Source organism: Chelon labrosus (assembly GCF_963514085.1).
Source record: "Chelon labrosus genome assembly, chromosome: 12".
In the NCBI taxonomy this organism is placed as follows: Eukaryota; Metazoa; Chordata; class Actinopteri; order Mugiliformes; family Mugilidae; genus Chelon; species Chelon labrosus.
The window spans coordinates 21,281,825-21,299,895 of NC_140345.1; the positions used below are offsets into that span (position 1 = coordinate 21,281,825).

The 18,071-nt window shown below is 43.9% G+C and overlaps 1 protein-coding gene across 1 annotated transcript; it reads left to right on the forward strand.

The window, feature by feature from the left end:
• Positions 1-1,101: 1,101 nt before the first annotated feature.
• Positions 1,102-3,669, forward strand: tpbg (trophoblast glycoprotein). The gene has a single exon (XM_084557311.1). The coding sequence runs from the start codon at positions 1,558-1,560 to the stop codon at positions 2,680-2,682; it is 1,125 nt and encodes a 374-aa protein (XP_084413437.1). The 5' UTR covers positions 1,102-1,557; the 3' UTR covers positions 2,683-3,669.
• Positions 3,670-18,071: the final 14,402 nt, after the last annotated feature.

The following is an 18,071-nucleotide window of genomic DNA, read 5'->3' on the forward strand; positions in this document are numbered from 1 at the left end:
GTACTGTGGTTGCCCTCAAAGGGCCGGTAACTGTAAGACTGTATTAGTGTAAATACTGTTAAATAATTGTCTTTGTATTTCATTTTTCAGATTATTTATTCAAGATACAAATAGTGTGTTTTTTCCATTTGCATATATGTGAAAAGTATTATAACATTTATTTAAAAAAAATCACATTAATAAACATTGCTCCATCAATCAATGATCAAACTGCTCAAGTAAATAACAAAGAAAATGTCTTCTGTATGCTGAAGAGTCTTTTTCAGCCTGATGATCCATTCATCCTGAACCCCCCTGTCACACATGTGACGCCATTAGTACGCTCCAATCACTTTAGGGGAAACTTGTCACGATTTTAAGATTTGAAAGATTTAAAGACAAAATGAGGTTAGTGAAAAATAAACAAAAAAAAACATTTGTAAGCATCACTGTGTGGGAAATTTGAAATTTCAGCCCCAAAACAAAACTTCTGTGAGTTGTCCGTTCACCCCCTCTTTCTTGAATAGTGGTACGCTCCCCCCTGGCAAAGGTTCTGCTCTGAGCTACGGTGTTTGGTATTTCCCTACGAGGAGCACGTATGTAATAGATGGCACTTCTGGGTAGAGATGGTCGAACGAAGCCTTGTGAAACTTTTGGGGCTTCGTCCTCATTGAACCGTAAAAAGATTCGAAGCTTCAAAGCCTCAAAGACAGACACTACTCTTGACATCCAGTGGTCATCTGCAATTATAGCAGCCACAAACTTCTGAATGAGTCACACATTCCAGTTCCAACAAAAAACAAAACAAAAAAAAACACACAGTTGTGAAACAAGCAGTTGTGTATTCATTATGAAAATCATTGTCCACGCTTGAAAGTGTTACAACAATTTGGAAAGTCAACACTTGAAAGTGAGTGTTACAACATTTTGGAAAGTGTGTTTCCCTGTCCCAGGAGGGAACACTCAGCATTTTGCGTCTCCTTATAATGAACGAAACGGCGCAAATGTTTGGAATTAGACAGCGTTTCATTGTGACGTATGACGCCTCAAACGTCACCGGCCATGTGATCACGGAGATGTGATACAAGCCTCGGCACAGTGTTTCAAACCAGTCTGCTTCAGCAGAGTGAAACAGGCTTCAGAGCCTCGGTGTCAAACGTCCCATCTCTACCTCTGGGAGAAAGGAGGCTTTTTCTGTCGGGGAAACAGCAGCACGAGTAGAGCCGATTTTAATATCGTGCACCACGACTTGCTTTTTTTTTTTTTTTTCCTTTTTTTTTTGCCGGATATATCCCGTTTTTTTTTTTTGTTTTTTTTAACAGCCGCGGCTCGGGAAAGAAGCAGAGGACGGCCGAAGTTTGGCACCTACAGCGATTTAAATGTAGACTCACTATCCTGGCGGAAGGATGGTGTGGGGGTAGTTATATGGAGTTTTGACTGGGAGCTGCTCTCGAAAGGATAAAGGTGGGGCATAGTGTTGAAAAACTTTCCTTTGTTCCCCTCGGAACAACAAGGCGGTGACTGGGTTGGATAAAGTCTTTACGCACGGTCTGCGCACACAGATTTGTAAAAGCCAAGATGCGCCTGTTGAGCACGCCGCGCGGGTGTGGGGGCATCCGAGGCGGACTACACAAGTCCGGCATGGTGCGTTTACTTTTCCTCCTCGCGATCGCGCTGTCCTGTCACGGCTGTCCGCAGAAGTGTGTGTGCTCCTCGCAAACTGTGAAATGCCAGAACCAGGACCTGGACGAAATTCCGCGTTCCATCCCGAACAATACCAAATTGCTGTTCGTCACGGGAAACAACATTTCCCGTATTAGTGCTGCCTCTTTCCCAACCCGCCTGAATCAATTAACAGATCTCTATCTCAGTGGGAATGAGGTGGAGTCTGTGGATGAAATGGTATTTTTCAACTTGCCAAACCTTGTGCGGCTGGACTTGAGCAACAACAGAATTGAGGCTTTCAGTGAAACCGCTTTCCCTGAGGATAACAAACTGCAGTTCTTGAACCTCAGCAGGTCATTTCACAATCGTTCCTACACTGAATCTGTTCTCAATTTCCTGCACAGTGGAAACCTCCCCCAGCTGACAGCCTTGGACCTGTCCAACAACGACCTGGTGCTTCTTCCGGACAACATATTCAGCGGCCTCCCTAACCTGGTGAACCTCAGCCTGCAGAACAGCTCCATCGTCACCATGAAGAACGTCACTCTGAGGGTGCCTCCGCTGCGTGAGCTTGACCTGAGGGACAACAGCCTGAGGGATCTGCACTCCACCACACTTGCAGAGTTCAGCCTCAAATCCGGCCTCCGCATCCAGCTGGCAGGGAACCCCTGGCGCTGCATCTGCATCTTCAGCGACACGCTGGCATGGCTGAAAAACTCCACTGAGGTCGTCGATGTGCAGAATCTGACCTGTGCAGACCCCGACGCCCTAAGACACCAGCCACTCTTGCAGGTGCAGCTGAAGTGTTCGAGCGACATGGAGGGCGTCCTTGAGACTTCTTACGTTTTCCTGGGACTGGTGCTGGCCCTGATCGGTGTCATATTCCTGCTTGTGCTCTACCTGAACAGAAAAGGCATCAAGCGGTGGATGTACAACATCCGGGACGCTTGTAGGGACCACATGGAGGGTTATCATTACAGGTATGAGATAAACTCTGACCCACGTTTGGCCAACCTGAGCATCAATTCAGATGTGTGAGGGAGGACGGGACACTGTCTGGGACCCCACAGTGAGATCTTAAATGACTATACACTATTAAGATTTGCATGAAAGTCTTCCTCCCCTTCCCCTTCCCCCCATGATACTATTTAGACTCCACACCTGTCACAGCTCCTTATTAACCCCTCTCACAACTTCCCATTCAACCACTGCCGCATGTCCCGTACTGGCAGCTGTTATGTCACTTGCATTTTCATCGCGTGATGTTGTTCGGACAATGAATCATGGCAAAGTTTTGGGTTTTTTTTTGGAGAGCCACAGAGAGGGATATGTTCTATTTTTACTTTTCCTAAAGGATAAACGGATTGGAGTTCATTGACTGTAAAGTGAAAGAAACTTCCCCTGCATCCTCGTCAATATGCATCTGCGGCAGAGAAATGTTACACTGCTTGAGTTTGTGCTTTTTAACATGTGAATACGTGATATACAGTATGCCTTTTTTTTGAATGATAATAGTGAAACTTGCATAGCTTTTTGAATCTGCTAGGTGGAAGTGATTGCTCCTTTTTTTTTTTTTTTTTTTTCTGTGAAGATATTCAGCTAAATAAAATGCCTCTGGATTGCTGGTATCCATCTTGGCTGAGGGCGTTTAATCTTAAGACTGAGGAATGTGATCCAAGGGCCACACACACACACACACATTCGTGCCTGAGGCAGGGCCACCGATAGCGTCAACCATATGGCAAATACTGAATCTTACTCCAGCTGTCAACGAGTTCAGCAGCGTGTCTTATGGCACCTAGCAGGAGCAGTTTTTGTGCTATTTTCATTCGTGTTGCTGCGGTGTGGAAGTCAAATTCTCAAGCTGAATGGAAGACACGGTGTGCATTTAAATGAGCCTACATCTGAAGGTCTACAGGTGACGAGAGTAGTCAATTGTTATCTCCTGCCCAATTTGCTTCCTGTTGCGAATCTGATTTAAAAAAAAAAAAAAAGAAAATGAAATAAAAACAATCCTTGACTCTGCTGAGAATTCCCCTGAAATACTTTGTGTGAGCTGCAGCCGGTGGGCACATTTCACATCCAGCAGCCGCTACTAGTGGACTCCGGCAGGTATTGTGAGCACAATATGCTCCAGCTGCAAGGAAAAGGGAAAAAAAAAAAAAAAAGCCCAGAAACAAATGGTGTCTGCTGTTCTGTGGCACATGCAAATGAAGGCAAACTGAACCCGAGAATCGCATGGGGCACACAGAGGAATTATGGAAATCAGCTCAAGCGGCTTTGCTTCTCATGTAACCCTGTTTTAGGGGAACTAGCATCCTTAGGATAAAAGTCTTCCGTCGGTGTTTATGCCCAACTGTTTTTCCATACTGTCCAGTATGGTATGGATTAATATTTAATGATATGGTATTCCTTTGAAGGGTGAACCATGCGTGCTTCTCTCCAGAAGTCTAAATTAATGAAGATGTTTGTTGTGTCTGCTCGCAGGAGTGACTGTGAACTTCCTTGGCCTTTTCAACAGCACCTAGAGATACTAATTTCCCTAGTCCGCCATCTCTCCCTCACAAACACACAACACATCTCTTAACAACTGGCCTCACACAGCCTGCAGCTGCATGTAATTTGCAACACAGGCAGCGCGGCCCGTGCACAGATTTCCCCTCACAGTTTGCCAAGGCTGTATCCGTAGCAGCAACACAGTCTGGCTTGTGGGAATACTATTAGCTCTGTGTGTGTGTTTGTGTGTGTGTTTTATTATTTTTTATTTATTTTTTTTTTTTGTCATCAGCAGTCGCTGCCGTAATTGTGATTCTGTCTCTGGATGTGTCTGATTAGGGTTGTTTGACATCAGAAAGGGAAGCCATGTGCAACATTGTCTCTTCTCTGGCTGCTGCTCAGGAGTCGTTGTCACACCTTTTGGTTTCACACTTCCCACCTGGAAGTCTCTCTACGTGGAGGGAAATTTGTCGAGAAACACACCTTCATTCCTGGATGGCTCCGGATGTCTTTGTACAATTTGGAAGGTTAATTTCAGCCAGTCAAACAATCCCAAGCCACAAGACTGATATAGTCGAAAGCAGTTTTGTCCTTACTATGGTTTTATAATAGTTGCAAGTTCATTTTGAAAATGGATGGTCTCACTTCACACACGTTATTCCCTAAAGTGAGGCTACCTTACCTCTTTGTCTCAGGAGGGACAGACAGGTGCGGGCTGCTCACAACCTAATGTTTCCACAGAGACAGTCAGCGAGTAGGCCTCCTCCTCCTCCTCCTCACGCACTCTGCAGAATCATATTAACAAGTGATTTTGCCCAGCCACGCCTCAAGCTACGCTTGGCAGAGCAGGTGTAATTACAGTGAGAAAAAAAAAAAAGTGAGAGAATGAATGGCTGAAGGGGAAGAGGAATAAAATAGATGAGCATGGGGAGTTCTCTCTGTTCTCTAAGCACAACGACGCCTTCTTCGGCTCGCTCGGTGGACCCCTTTGTGCTTGTTAGCACCGGTCTCCAAATGGCTCGGACGTCTAAATAGGCTGCCCTTGACTTATGGTGTCTCCTGCGGTCCAGAGAGGATGCAGTGCGTCTCTGGCAGCTCCCTGCACTCCCTCAGCTGTCTGCTAGGGTCGTCGCCAAAAGCTAATTTCTAGACAGGAGCTCAAGTAAGGTTTGGTTAGTAAACAGAGGCTTTGTTGAAGATACTGTTGTAGATAGTGGGAGCTGGGGCCTGACTATATTATGGATTCCCACTTGTTGCCTTCTGCTGAACACTTACTCGCCCTAGTGTAGAGCAAAATCTATGTATGTATACATTGATCGAGCATAACATTATCACCGCTGACAGGAGAAGTAAATAACATTGACCATCTTGCGACAATACAATGTTCCCCAGGGAAACTTTTGGACCTGGGATTCGTGTGGAGGTTACTTAGACATGTACCACCCACCTAGACCAGAGCAGGCACCCTCACTCTATAGCAATGACACTCCATGATCGCAGCAGCCATCCTCAGCAGGATGCAGCCTGACACAGCCTGACTTTAGGGAACAACTCAAAAAAACATGAAGAACAGCACAAGGTGTTGACCTGGCCTCCAAATTCACTACATCCCCAAACTGATCAAGTATCTGTGGGATGATCCACAGAGGCCCCTCCCCTCAAAGGCCCCCACTAAGAACATTCTGTTGCTTGACACCACAGGACACCCTCAGAAGGCCCATGTCCATTCTCTGATGAGTCACAACTGTTTGCTTTGGAGGCGCAAGGGATTAGGCAGCTGGTCATAATGATTTGCCTTAAATGGTATATGTACAGTCAGTTTGATCTCAGAGCATTTGTTGTTGAATGAGTGTCATTACATTTAAGAAGATGGCTCAGGGTTACCTCAGCCATATTTTATGCTCATAACTGTAGTCCAGTGTAGTGCAGATAATCTATAGCTCAGCAGTCACAAGATACACAAGTCAGGATTGTATATTGCAAAGCTGCCTTCATTTTCTTTTCTGCAACCAGAATTTTCGACTGACTGCTGGAGATCCTCATTTTACTTGACTAACTCCTGCTGAGGCCTCAGCTAAGCTCCAGCAAAACACATACCGCAGCTCATCTCGCGAAGCGAAGTAAAGCTGCAGCCAATTATGTTACTATCTGTCATGTAATCTGTGGCTTTACTGCTCACAGGAGACTTTTGTTCCCTGACTTTAACCGTTAAGGCAGTGCCTCCTTTCAGATAACTGGCGCTCCACCTGTGGGAGAAGTGCTGCCTTCAAGATAAACTTGACGAACAAAAGCCTTTGTCGCTCGTCAGCCCGTGGGCTTCTCTAGGAGGCAGGTATGCAATGGGTGAGTGTAAACACCGGTCGCTAGCTAATTATGCATGTGAATTGGACGGACCAAAACACTTCAGAGATGATTCCACTGAAAGTAATTTCCATATACTGTGTGGAAACTGTAACCTCCCACAAAAAGCTTTACTTACTTTGAAATATGTACTGCAAGAGAACTTCCTTAAAATAATCACCATAGCCATGAATAATATTTTAAAGTTTGAAACTGGGCAGAGAACAGTCAAAAAAGCCTCAAAACAAAAAATCAGTCCTCCTATCCCAACATTTTGCACACACACACACAGACACACACAGGTGCTGTTTTCTGTCCACAGACACGTTTATTGAGCCACATTTAATATGCCAGTGCACTTTCCTAGTGTTGAGAGACAGACTGTCAGGTTATCGGATCGCCAGAGTGCCGTAATTACATTCATTGCACAGCGCTGGTCTTCTACACCACAAACACCTGTCAAGTTGCCCCAGTTACCCAACGTTCTGTAAAAAGAGAAAAGAAAAACTTTCACATGTGGCGTCTGGCGTTTATTATCCTTAGAAACTGAAGCGTGGCAATGATCCGACTACACTTGGCAGAGACTCGCACGAAACAATGAGGTAGGCAAGAAAGAAAACTGCATTTAAATTACCAGACTAAGTACCACCATCTGTTTGTATTTTAGAGTCTGGAAAAATCGATCTGGACCAGATAACAATGCTCAGCCTTGAGTCATGGAAGCATGTTGCTCTCAATGTGTTTATACTGGCTCATAATCAGGTCCGCTCAGCTCTGAGTTGCCATTGCTGGACACCGATTACTTATCTTTCATTACTTTTTCAATCAGCGAGGATTTCTGCCGTGCAGTGCTTCAGTTAACCACAGTGTTAGCAACATAATGTGTGTATTATCAATGCATCAATTGTATTAATGATGAAAGCACATCTGGTGTGCAGCTATGCATGTCTGGTAGTGTTCTTTTGTCATTGTATTTAAAAATGTAAATTATCAGGTACCTGAGTCAGTCTTTTCTATGATGTTTTAACTAAATAAAGTGGAGTTTATTTTGACTTTATTTCACCACTGACCTTTACCTTAGAAAGAAAAATCAAACCACATAGATAGCAGTCCTGAGGTGCATCGCTTCGTAGATAAAGATTTCTAACAAAGCCACTTCAACAAAGCTACAATTGCTCCTGATCCTTAGAGGATAAACAGCGGCCATGTCAGGTCTTTATTATGTGTGCCGGGGCTCGAACGCTTCACCCACGGCCACTGCAGCCCCCCCCCCCGGCTCCACATGAGATGCCTCGTCCTTCTCTAATGTGGATTCATGATGCCGTACATGAGCGTGTTGTGGAAGCCCGCCTCCTGTTGAGCCACGCCGGGCCTAATGAACAAGCGGCAGGCCTCCCTAAACGAAGACGGATCTGAGCTGACAGCGCCGAGGCCTCCCCTCCCTCTCCGTCTCTCTCGGGCCGCGCAGCATCTGCAGCGTGCGCTCCGGGGACGGGAGCATGGGGAAGCGCAGAGATGAGTGAGATAAGGAGGCGAATGCAGCTAAGATATCCGCCGTCTTTGCATGCCGCACACGTATTAAGACAAAAAAAAAATAAAAAAAAAAAAGGAACAAAGGTGGAACTCAACATGATGCATGTAAAATGTCAAAAAACACCCTGAGAATGACCTTTATAGGGAGATTTGCCAGCACCGAGGGTCACACGAGGTTTGTTTTTTACAGAACGTTGAGTAACCGCATGATAGTTGAGCACATAAAATGTTAATAATATACTGACCTTTCCTGTGTGACCTTTCAGTCCTGGAACACTTTAGGAAATAGATTTAATAATCAAGATCAGATTTAGTTTTCTTATATTTTTTACATCAACATAATTGCTGGATTTCTCAAAGAAAACAGAAACCTCTTGTACCCCGGTAGATCACACACTCCGCTGCATGCTCTGAGAATTTATTGGGGCTGTGAAGTTAAAGAATAAAGTGCAGGTAATTCAACTTTGGTGTAAATCAATCGGGGAAAAAACAAGCAAACACAAAAACAGGTGAACATGGCGTCGATGCAACTAAAAAGGACCTGGTTCAGTCCGAGCTTTATCATGTCTTATGTCAGTTTAATGAATCCAGATGTCACGCTGCGTTTCGCGGCCCGAACGTCTTCACTCAACATAATGAGCGCTGCATTTACAGACAGCAATCCATCAGGCACACTTGAGCGATCCTCGCGTCAATTTCCCAGCGTTCGACGGCGTGGCTGATCAATGGGCCAGTCTCAAAAGGAGTTTGGAGCTTTCCTTCAATACGTTTTCTGTGAACTCAGACTTGAACGCCGTGTCCAGCTCCTTGTAACGTCTGTAACAAGAGGCCAGCTTTCCCGGCTCCTTTTTAAAACCATTAGAGGCTGATGTATGTGCGGTCATGTGCACCTGGGGCCGGTTCTCGACCATCAAGCGCTCCCCTGTGGGTGCTCTCAAACACAAACTGAGATGTTTTTAGGCTGATTTGTTTCGTAGACGAGGTAATGTCCTGACAAGCATGCTATCGTTACCCAGTAGCCTTAGGAGCAGTAGGTATGCAAATGCTCCCATGAGAGAATTCATAAAACATACAAGACAATCTACAAATAAATAATAATGAGGCTCTCAAATGTGGCAAATATTGTTTATCATCCATAAAAACAAAAATCGGAACAATGCAGTAGAAAAGAAGGAAACTACATTTTAATGACCAGAGGAAGTGTCACTGTCTTTTTAGATAAAGAATTCTTGAAACCCAGATAACAACACTCGGCCTTGAGTCAAGGAAGCAGTTTGCGCTTAGTGTGTTTATGCTGGCTCATAATCAGATCCACACTGCTGACATGGGAGTTCCCATTGCTGGACACAGATTACTTATCGTTTTATTTTTTTAATCACTGTATAAACTTAGGATTTCTGCAGGTCTTCAGTTAACCACAGCCTTAGCAAATAAAGTGTGTTATCAAGGCATTAGCTGTGGAAACGATGAAAGCACAGCGTTGCGCCTTGATCGCTGCAGCTGTGCATGTGCAGCCGTGCATGTCTTCTATTGTGTTTAAAGTTGTAATTTGGCAGCTACTTTAACCTTCCCTGTAATATCCTGTTTATTCTGACTTTGAGGTGAAAAGTGTGCTCTAGTGTAAGGATTAAATCTGATCTGGAACCGACTTTTCTGGACTGATGTGTGATTATTTACCCTTTGAAGCAGTTTTAACTTTTTTTTTTTTATCCATGTTGAACACTTGTAACGTGCTTTAGTCATTTTTATTCATTGTTCCATTTCTCTCTCATTACAAAGTATACTGAAGCCTCCAGTCCCATCACATGGTCTTCTTGAGCATTATAGCATTATGACCAGTTTTAGGTGAAGTGAATAACACAGATTATCTTGTTATCTTGGCACCTGTCAGCAAGTGGAAATATGAGGCAGCAAGTGAACATTTAGTCTTCAAAGCTGATGTGTGAGCGGCAGGAAAAATGGGGGACTCTGACAAGGGCCAAATATTGACGACTGGGTCAGAGTTTCTGCAAAACTGCAGCTCTTGTGTTTTGTTCCCACTCTGCAGAAGTCAGTATCTACCAAAAGTGATCCAAGAAAGGAACTGGCAACAAGATCATGGGCAACCAAGGCTCACTGAGGAATGCAAAGAGCAAAGGCTGCCCGCTGTGGTCCGATCCAACAGACAAGCTACTGTAGGTCAAACTGATGAAAAAGTTCATGCTGAGAGAATACAGCATTCTTGTGTATGGGCCTGGACCATGAAGCAATGGACCAAGGTTGCCTGGTCTCATGTATGTTTTTACCATGTACCACATGGCTGCCGGGGTGCTTCTCTTACCTGGAGAACCGATGGCACTATGGGAAGAAGACAATGGGATGTTTTGGGCAATGTTCACCTAGGATACCTTGGGTCCTGCCATCCATGTAGATGTTACTTCGACACATACCACCTGCCTAAACATTGGCGGAGACCACGTATACCCTTTTATGGAAAGAGTATTCCCTGATTGCTGTGGCCTCTTTCAACAGGATGTCAGAAAGCAAAAAAAATAAACAAAAAAAATGGGTTCAGGAATGATTTGAAAAACATAACAATGAGTTCAAGGTGTTGGTATGGTCTCCAAATCCCTCAGATCTCAGTCCAACCATGCTGGACAAAGAAGTCCAATCCATGGAAACCCTGACTTTGCAATTTTCAGGGCTTAAAGGATTTGTTAGAAATATTTTGGTGCCAGATATCACACCCTTCGGAGGTCTAGACAAGTCCATGGCTGATCAGCTTTTAGGCCAGAGTAGCCAAGAAGTATTAGAAAAGTGCTCTGAAAACAAATTTGGATGTCTGCAGTTCCATAATACTGCTGCAAATTCAGTCTGGTGAAGATGATCGGGTGATATGATTAAAAAGCTCTAGAACAGCTACTAACTAGAAGTTGTTGAGGTTGTTTTCTAACAGCATCCTCTTCATTAAGAAGGAAAAGCCTTATAACAACATTCAACATCAATAAGCAGTAAAAACAGGAACTCTAAAGTCGATTTAAAAAATCTAATCATTTAAAAAAATAAGGCAATATGACAAATGTGCAACCAAGAAAATAATAGTGCAGTAAACACCACTAAACCTATTGGTGTCTCTATATTATTTTTTAATCTCTACATGCAAAGCATTTAAGAGGGAATCTCTACCAAAGAGCAACTGTTTTTAACGCACGTCAAACAGCTCAGTGTGACATTTTTGTCATCTTGCAAAGCTAAAGTGGTTCCACTAATTTGATGTACGTAGCATCTCAAAGAGAGAAATGAAAAATGAATCAGATTTGCAGAAGAGCAGAGCTACAGTAGCCTCAGGTTGGGATGGCAAATCATCCTTCTGTGTCTCTGTGTCTAGTTTCTTTCCAATTTCGCCGTGTGAAGTGTAAAGAAAAAAAAAATGAAGAAGAGCCAGTATTGGAAAAAATGTATGATATACTGCAGCCCAGTAATTTGTCCTGAGGACTTTACACCTCAGGAGGTAACACAAAAAAGATTTTGTTTGCAAAGTGTGCGCATTTACTCAGAGTATTTCAGAGGAGGTGATAAATAACCAATCAAGCAGAACGCCAACGCAAGGCTGTAAACCAAAAATTAAAAAGTTTTGCAGAAAAAGCCCAGCAGCGAGAAAGATTTGCTGAGGAAAGCACTTCAACCAATCATGTTGATGTATTTAGCACAGCCTGGTAGCCCTCTTGGCGGCTGTTCTGCGAGGCCGTGCGGTCAGCAGGGAGCGATTTGAAACGCTTGGTAATATGAAGTAGATCTGGAGAAGGTGTCGCGCTGAGTAATGACCTCGGCAACGGAGCAGTGGTAGCGGAGGCGGCCAGGAGGAGCTCGATCACGCCTGCAACGCTTTTACAAGGTCGTGCGGCGCAAAAACCCGCGTTTAAAAACATGTTGTTGTTGTTTTTTCCGTCTAAATTACAATGCTCAGCAGGCCTTGAAGAAACGGTGTAACGAGGTCCACGCTGAATATGAAAGCTGTGCTCTTGCCATTTATCTGTTGGCACAAGAGGTGTTACAGTGGATGCTGGTTCAACCTATAGCTCCCTATGCTTTTTTTTTTAATGACACTTGATTTAAAATGACTGGGTTACATGTTAAACTAAACCTTAGCATATTTATACTTTATTATGTCATCCAAGAAGAGAAAGATTGTGGGCTCTAACCTAAGCTAATAACCCGAGTTACCTTGCCAAAGAAAAGCCCTTAGTTAGATAGAGACACCAAAGCAGCATGCAGGTAAGTATGTGGAGTGCACAGTGTTGGCTTCAGGGATGCACAACTCAGCCATGCTGTCAGAGTTATCTTATTGGTCGCTCGAGGTATTGCAACAACAATACAAAAATCCCCTGCAGCCCAAATAGTGTTTTCATCCTTGACCTCAGTTTCTTTAAAATTAGTCAGTCAAGTAAAGTCAGTGCTATCATGTTTTGATTTATTTTTGTGAAATGTTTCCAGAGGCTGAAGACGTTTTTCGTCGCCATATAAGTGCAACGCAGTCGCATTCAGAAGAGACCATGTGAACACCCCACTCTTGTGGTATTCATGACCTTGTGAGTGGACATATTCTTAAAGGTCAGAGCCCACCTGTTGTGACGTGTTTGCTGCCATTATTTATTATTTTGTAATTACGCCATATAGAGTTTTCTTCATCCTCCTATTAAGTGCATCTTCTTCACCTTTAGTTACCTGGTGGCCGCTGCTGTATTATCATGACGTACGCCTGATGTTTCCATCATTTTGTGTGCACAACTTCCTGTGTTGTAACCGCAAGCTCACGAGTTTCACTTGAAGGCAGCAAAAGTCTCGGACACCCTCAGAAAAGGTCATGCGTGCATGCACGTAAGACTTTTGCTGCCTTCAAGTGAAAATTTCTTGTTGGCCATAGATTGCCAAGTAATCCAAGAAGAAAGCAATTTTTATTGAAGTGAATGTTGCGCCACCTTGGAGTCCCATATCCAGTTCTCCTAAGTGTACTTTTAAAAGAAGAGTTCAGTGTGTTCACATGATGTTGGACTGAAAAAATGTGTTAAGTTGGAATAACAACTTGGAAAGTCAGTAAAAACTTTGACGAATTGCATGCATATGTTTGGAATTAACCATATGTCATTGGTCTCCTGATCCATTTCCTCCACTATAATGCAAATACTGAAGTCAGAGCTATAACTATTACTATTGCTATCACTATTTTACTTTCAGGTAACTTTGCTAAAGTCACACAGTCAACTTGATTGCTCTACTGATGCACGGGCAGACCACCACTCCAGGATAACTGCTATGGCCTTCTCATAATGACAAAAATAAGGTTTTGCATCACAAATAGGATCAATTTGTCTTCTTCTACAGCCGACTGATTTAACTACTGTTTATTTTACTGCTCTCTGTCTGTTTTCGCGTTCCGCACCTTGTTAAAGTTCCGTACGGGTGCGTAACACACAAGACCTCAAATGGAGCTCTTTCTCCCCGGAGCCTTGGTGAAGTGAACGTGGAAATACTCACATTCACATTTCTCCAGTTACAATCTCGGCCCCCGGTTGTCAAGTGCGTCGTTCCGCCCCCTTGCGCTCCGTCTTGTCATTTTCTATTCTCTGAAATGAGACGTGTCTCCATGCCAGCGCAGCAGTCTGGCAGCAGCGCCGGAGAATAATGAACCAGGCTTCAGATACAGGCTCAGACAGTCACCCCCCGACAGATGACACGCAGTGCTCTTAAAGTGCTGTGTAACCTGAGCTTCATATGTAGATATCAGATAGTACTCGACGATACCGCCATTACCGTCCACAACCAACGCTTTGGGCAATTAGGATCTCTCCGGTTACCCCTCTGTACACGAGCCAATCCCAGATGAGGGGGATAAAATCTCAATTAGCCTTTGTAAAGTGCTGGCCACTACATACCAACTCACGTATTCCATACTTCTTTGTAGGATCAAACACCAGTTTACTGCTCATTGTTACTAGTTGGCTTTTTGGGGATGAAAATCCAGTCTCTTCTGATAAAACCAAATTCTTGCAATTCACTGGAGTATACAAAAAGCAGAGCTCATGAAGGATTAATCTATCATGCTCTCCCTCAAATCCCTTCAACAATGTGGGGATAAACATGAAGAGAAAACTTGATCTGACAACTGGTCCTGTGGTTTAGACGGCCATGAGGGGGCAGTCAGAATAGGCGTCAGTTCAATAACCACAGAGGTCTGCGGTGAAGTCATTCCTAGGCCTCAGAGGATGAACTGAGACAAAATGGGCCATTTCTCCTTATGCTTTCTTTCTGCACCTTATCTTTGTCTCAACGTCTTTTTTCTTTCTCCTACTGTTTGTCAGAGATTCATTTATTTTCGGATGAATTCTTCTAAATCAGAAGAGTACTGAAGCCAAAGCAGTAAAAGCTGATCTCTGAGGGACATTGTTACACCACAAATATCTATTTAATTTGACAGAAAATGCGTGAATCATAAGAAACGAGGCGATTTATGTATTTATGTTCATTTATTTCTGCATTTTAATCCATCCAGGTTATTTTTTTCTTCGTTTCAGTTCAGTGTACCCAGCTTGACCCACACAGTCATCTGATTAAGATCTCATGACTGCATTAAACCCCATTTGGTTCTTTCATTTTTAGATTTGGCAGCACATTAAGAGACATACTTGTCTCGCCACCGTAACGTAGAAAAAAATTTCTTCAATAAGCTGACTATGAATTTTCACGTTTGTGCAGTTTAACACAGACAATGTACAAAACATTTATTGTACTAGATATTACTAGAAAGCTAATGTCCAGTAGAGCTCCTACTGCTGCTGTTCCTCATACACAGATCAGACGTAACATTATGACCACCTTCCTAATATTGTGTAGGTCTCCCTTGTGCCTCCAAAACAGTTGTAACTCATCAGAGAATGGACATGGGCCTTCTGAGGGTGTCCTGTGGTGTCTGGTAACAGGATGTTGTTAGTGGGGGCCTTTGGGGCCTGTGGATTGAGGGGAGGGGCCTCTGTGGATCATCCCACAGATACTTGATCGGAGGCCAGGTCAACACATTGTGCTGTTTTTCATGTTTTTTAGTTGTTCCTAAACCGTTTTTGTGCTGCATCCTGCTGGGGATGGCTGCTGCCATCAAGGAGTGTCATTGTTATGGGGTGGGGGTGCCTGGTCTGATTTAAGTGGGTGCTACATGTCTAAGTAGCATCCACATGAATGAATGCCAGGTCCAAAAGTTTCCCAGCAGAACATTGAATTATCACAAGATGGTCAATGTTGTTTACTTCTCCTGTCAGTGGTTTTAATGTTGTGGCTGACTGGTGTATATGCATCTATTAAACAAAACAACGCTGTGCTGTTGGCATTTTCTGGCGGCCGATCATTTCTGAAATATCGCTGGAAGTAATAGAACGAGAATGAGCCGCTACAATGAGCTGTTGGACGAAAAGCAGCAGGCGACAGACTGCACACCTCCAGCGCAGCCAGGCAACCAACTCCTTTCACTGTCCTGCTGTTTACAGACTCATGCTGCGTGTGGCATTAAATCAAATGACAGCTACTCGTGTTTTATTAAAACCTTATTTCTTTTTATGTTTTGTTTGCGTTACCACCATTAACTGTAGATGTCACCAAATGAACCGAGACTCAAATGTTTGAGGTTGACATGTCTCCATGAAATCAATTCAGTGTTCCCCTGGGAAACTTTTGGACCTAGCATTCATTCATGTGGATGTTACTTAGACATGTACCACCCACCTAGACCAGACCAGACCAGGCACCCCCACCCCATAGCAATGACACTCCTGATGGCAGCAGCCATCCCCAGCAGGATGCAGCCTGACACAGACACACACACAAACGGTTTAGGAACAACTCAAAGAAACATGAAGAACAGCCCAAGGTGTTGACCTGGCCTCTAAATTCACTAGATCCCAAACTGATGAAGTATCTGTGCGATGATCCACAGAGGCCCCTCCCCTCAACCCATAGGACCCAAAGGCCCCCACAGACACCACAGGATATGAATGCTGCGTTCACAACTCATTCCTGCTTCCTCTACGCGACCCAAGAAAACCCGTGGAAGAAAATGAATTTGAAGCAAGGACTCTCATTTGCTTTGTAAATTATTACAAATCTGAATATATCTTCCACTACTGCAAAGTAGTGAGATTGTTACAACATCTTCATTTTATAGTCTGAGACTCAGGTCATGATGAAACATTTTTTGACATCCAAACAGATGCAAGATCTGTCACATCTTCAGTCTTAAACGCGTCTTATTAAAAATCCTGAGGCTACCATATGCAACTTGTGTTGTACGTGCCTCGTATAATAAGATAATGATGGTGTTTCAGTGCTTGTGCGACTGTGAATGCGCCTCGTGAAGAAACTTTTTGAAAGTCAAGTGCTGCAGCATGTGAGCTAATTTACCTCCCCAGACATCAATGAAACTCAAACTTTAATTAGTGACGAGAGACTACAAAGGTGTGGATGCGTGTGTGTGCGTGTGTGTGCGCGCGTGCTGCGGCGTACAAAGTCAAACCGACAGCTGTTGTGTGAAAATGAAACGCTTCCTCGTCGTCGTTCCCATTAAGTACGTTTTCAAAAACACTCCTCTCATCAGCAGTGATCTTGAACGAGGCTGGCAGGGTTGCAAGCGGGCCAAGGCCAGAGGCAACAACGCGGCGATACACTGATGTTACAAAGAGGAGTGTAAAATGTTAATGACAACAGATCGGCCGCGCATGCACACGCACTGTAATCACACATGGTCCCCACGGGCCAGTTAGTCACCCTCCTTCAGTAGGAGCTGCGTTTTCACCACAAGCGTTGATGAAGTGTACGTACTGTGCCTTATAAGCTCGGCAAAGCACGTGACACACAACAACAGTAGTGACACAAGCCCAGTCTTCATGGCCTGCTGCTCTCCTCCGCAGCGCTGTGATGATGAGGCTATTCAAATGATAAAGGAGCGGTTGGATAACAAGCAGAGACAGTGGAAGATCAGAGGAAAAGGGGCTGCTGTAATAACATCCTCTGATTGAGACGCTGGCATCCCTGAGAGGCATCATTTAGTCATATGAAAACAACAGAGAGATGTATGGCTCGCAGACAAAAGCTGCACATTAGGCTTGATCTCAGCCCACTCTTCTGAAATGTTTTGTGGAATTAAACTCCAAAATGGCCTTATATGGTCTGAACTCAACTTTATTACGCAAGGAAAATATTTATGCCAGTGAGCAATTAAAAGGAGACAAATGTTACCATAAGTGGCAATTATGTGTCGAGTGATGATTGTAAAATGGCCTTCAAAGGTTTACTGTGAAGATTTTCAGCCACCAGGTTAAAGAAAACTGATCTGCCACAACATTAAAACCACTGACAGGACATGTAAATGACATTGACCATCTTGTGACAATGCAATGTTCTGCTGGGAAACCTTTGGACCTGGCATTCGTGTGGATGTTACTTAGATGTAGCACCCACCTAGACCAGACCAGGCACCCCTACCCCATAGCAATGACACTCCTTGATGGCAGCAGCCATCCCCAGCAGGATGCAGCCCGACATAGGCACACACACAAAAATGGTTTAGGAACAACTACAGCAGGCCCCTCCCCTCAACCCATAGGACCCAAAGGCCCCCACCAACAACATCCAGTTGCCAGACACCATAGAACACCCTCAGAAGGCCCATGTCCTGTTATATTAGGAACACAATATTAGGGAGGTGGTCATAATGTTATGCCTGATCAGTGTATATTTTAAAACAATTCTAAAGCAAAGGCAACTTGACATTTAACTACTAATTCAAACTGCTTCTTTCATTTGTACTAGTGGGCCACAGATGAGATGAATAGACTGTTTTCATTGGCTGAATAGTGCTCTCCATATCTGGCCCTTTAAAGCTGAGAAAGCCAAAATAAAATATGATATTTTTTAACTGAATCCTGGTTAAAATGAAACCTTTACTAGTTCCATATGAACCAATTGCTGTTTTCTACTTCCCGTAGGCGGGACATCACACCCCGCCCCACCCTCTGGAGATGGTGCGTGGTACTATT

Coding starts and splice junctions, on each gene's coding strand:
- tpbg (XM_084557311.1), top strand. CDS start 1,558: ATGCGCCTGTTGAGCACGCCGCGCGGGTGTGGGGGCATCCGAGGCGGA.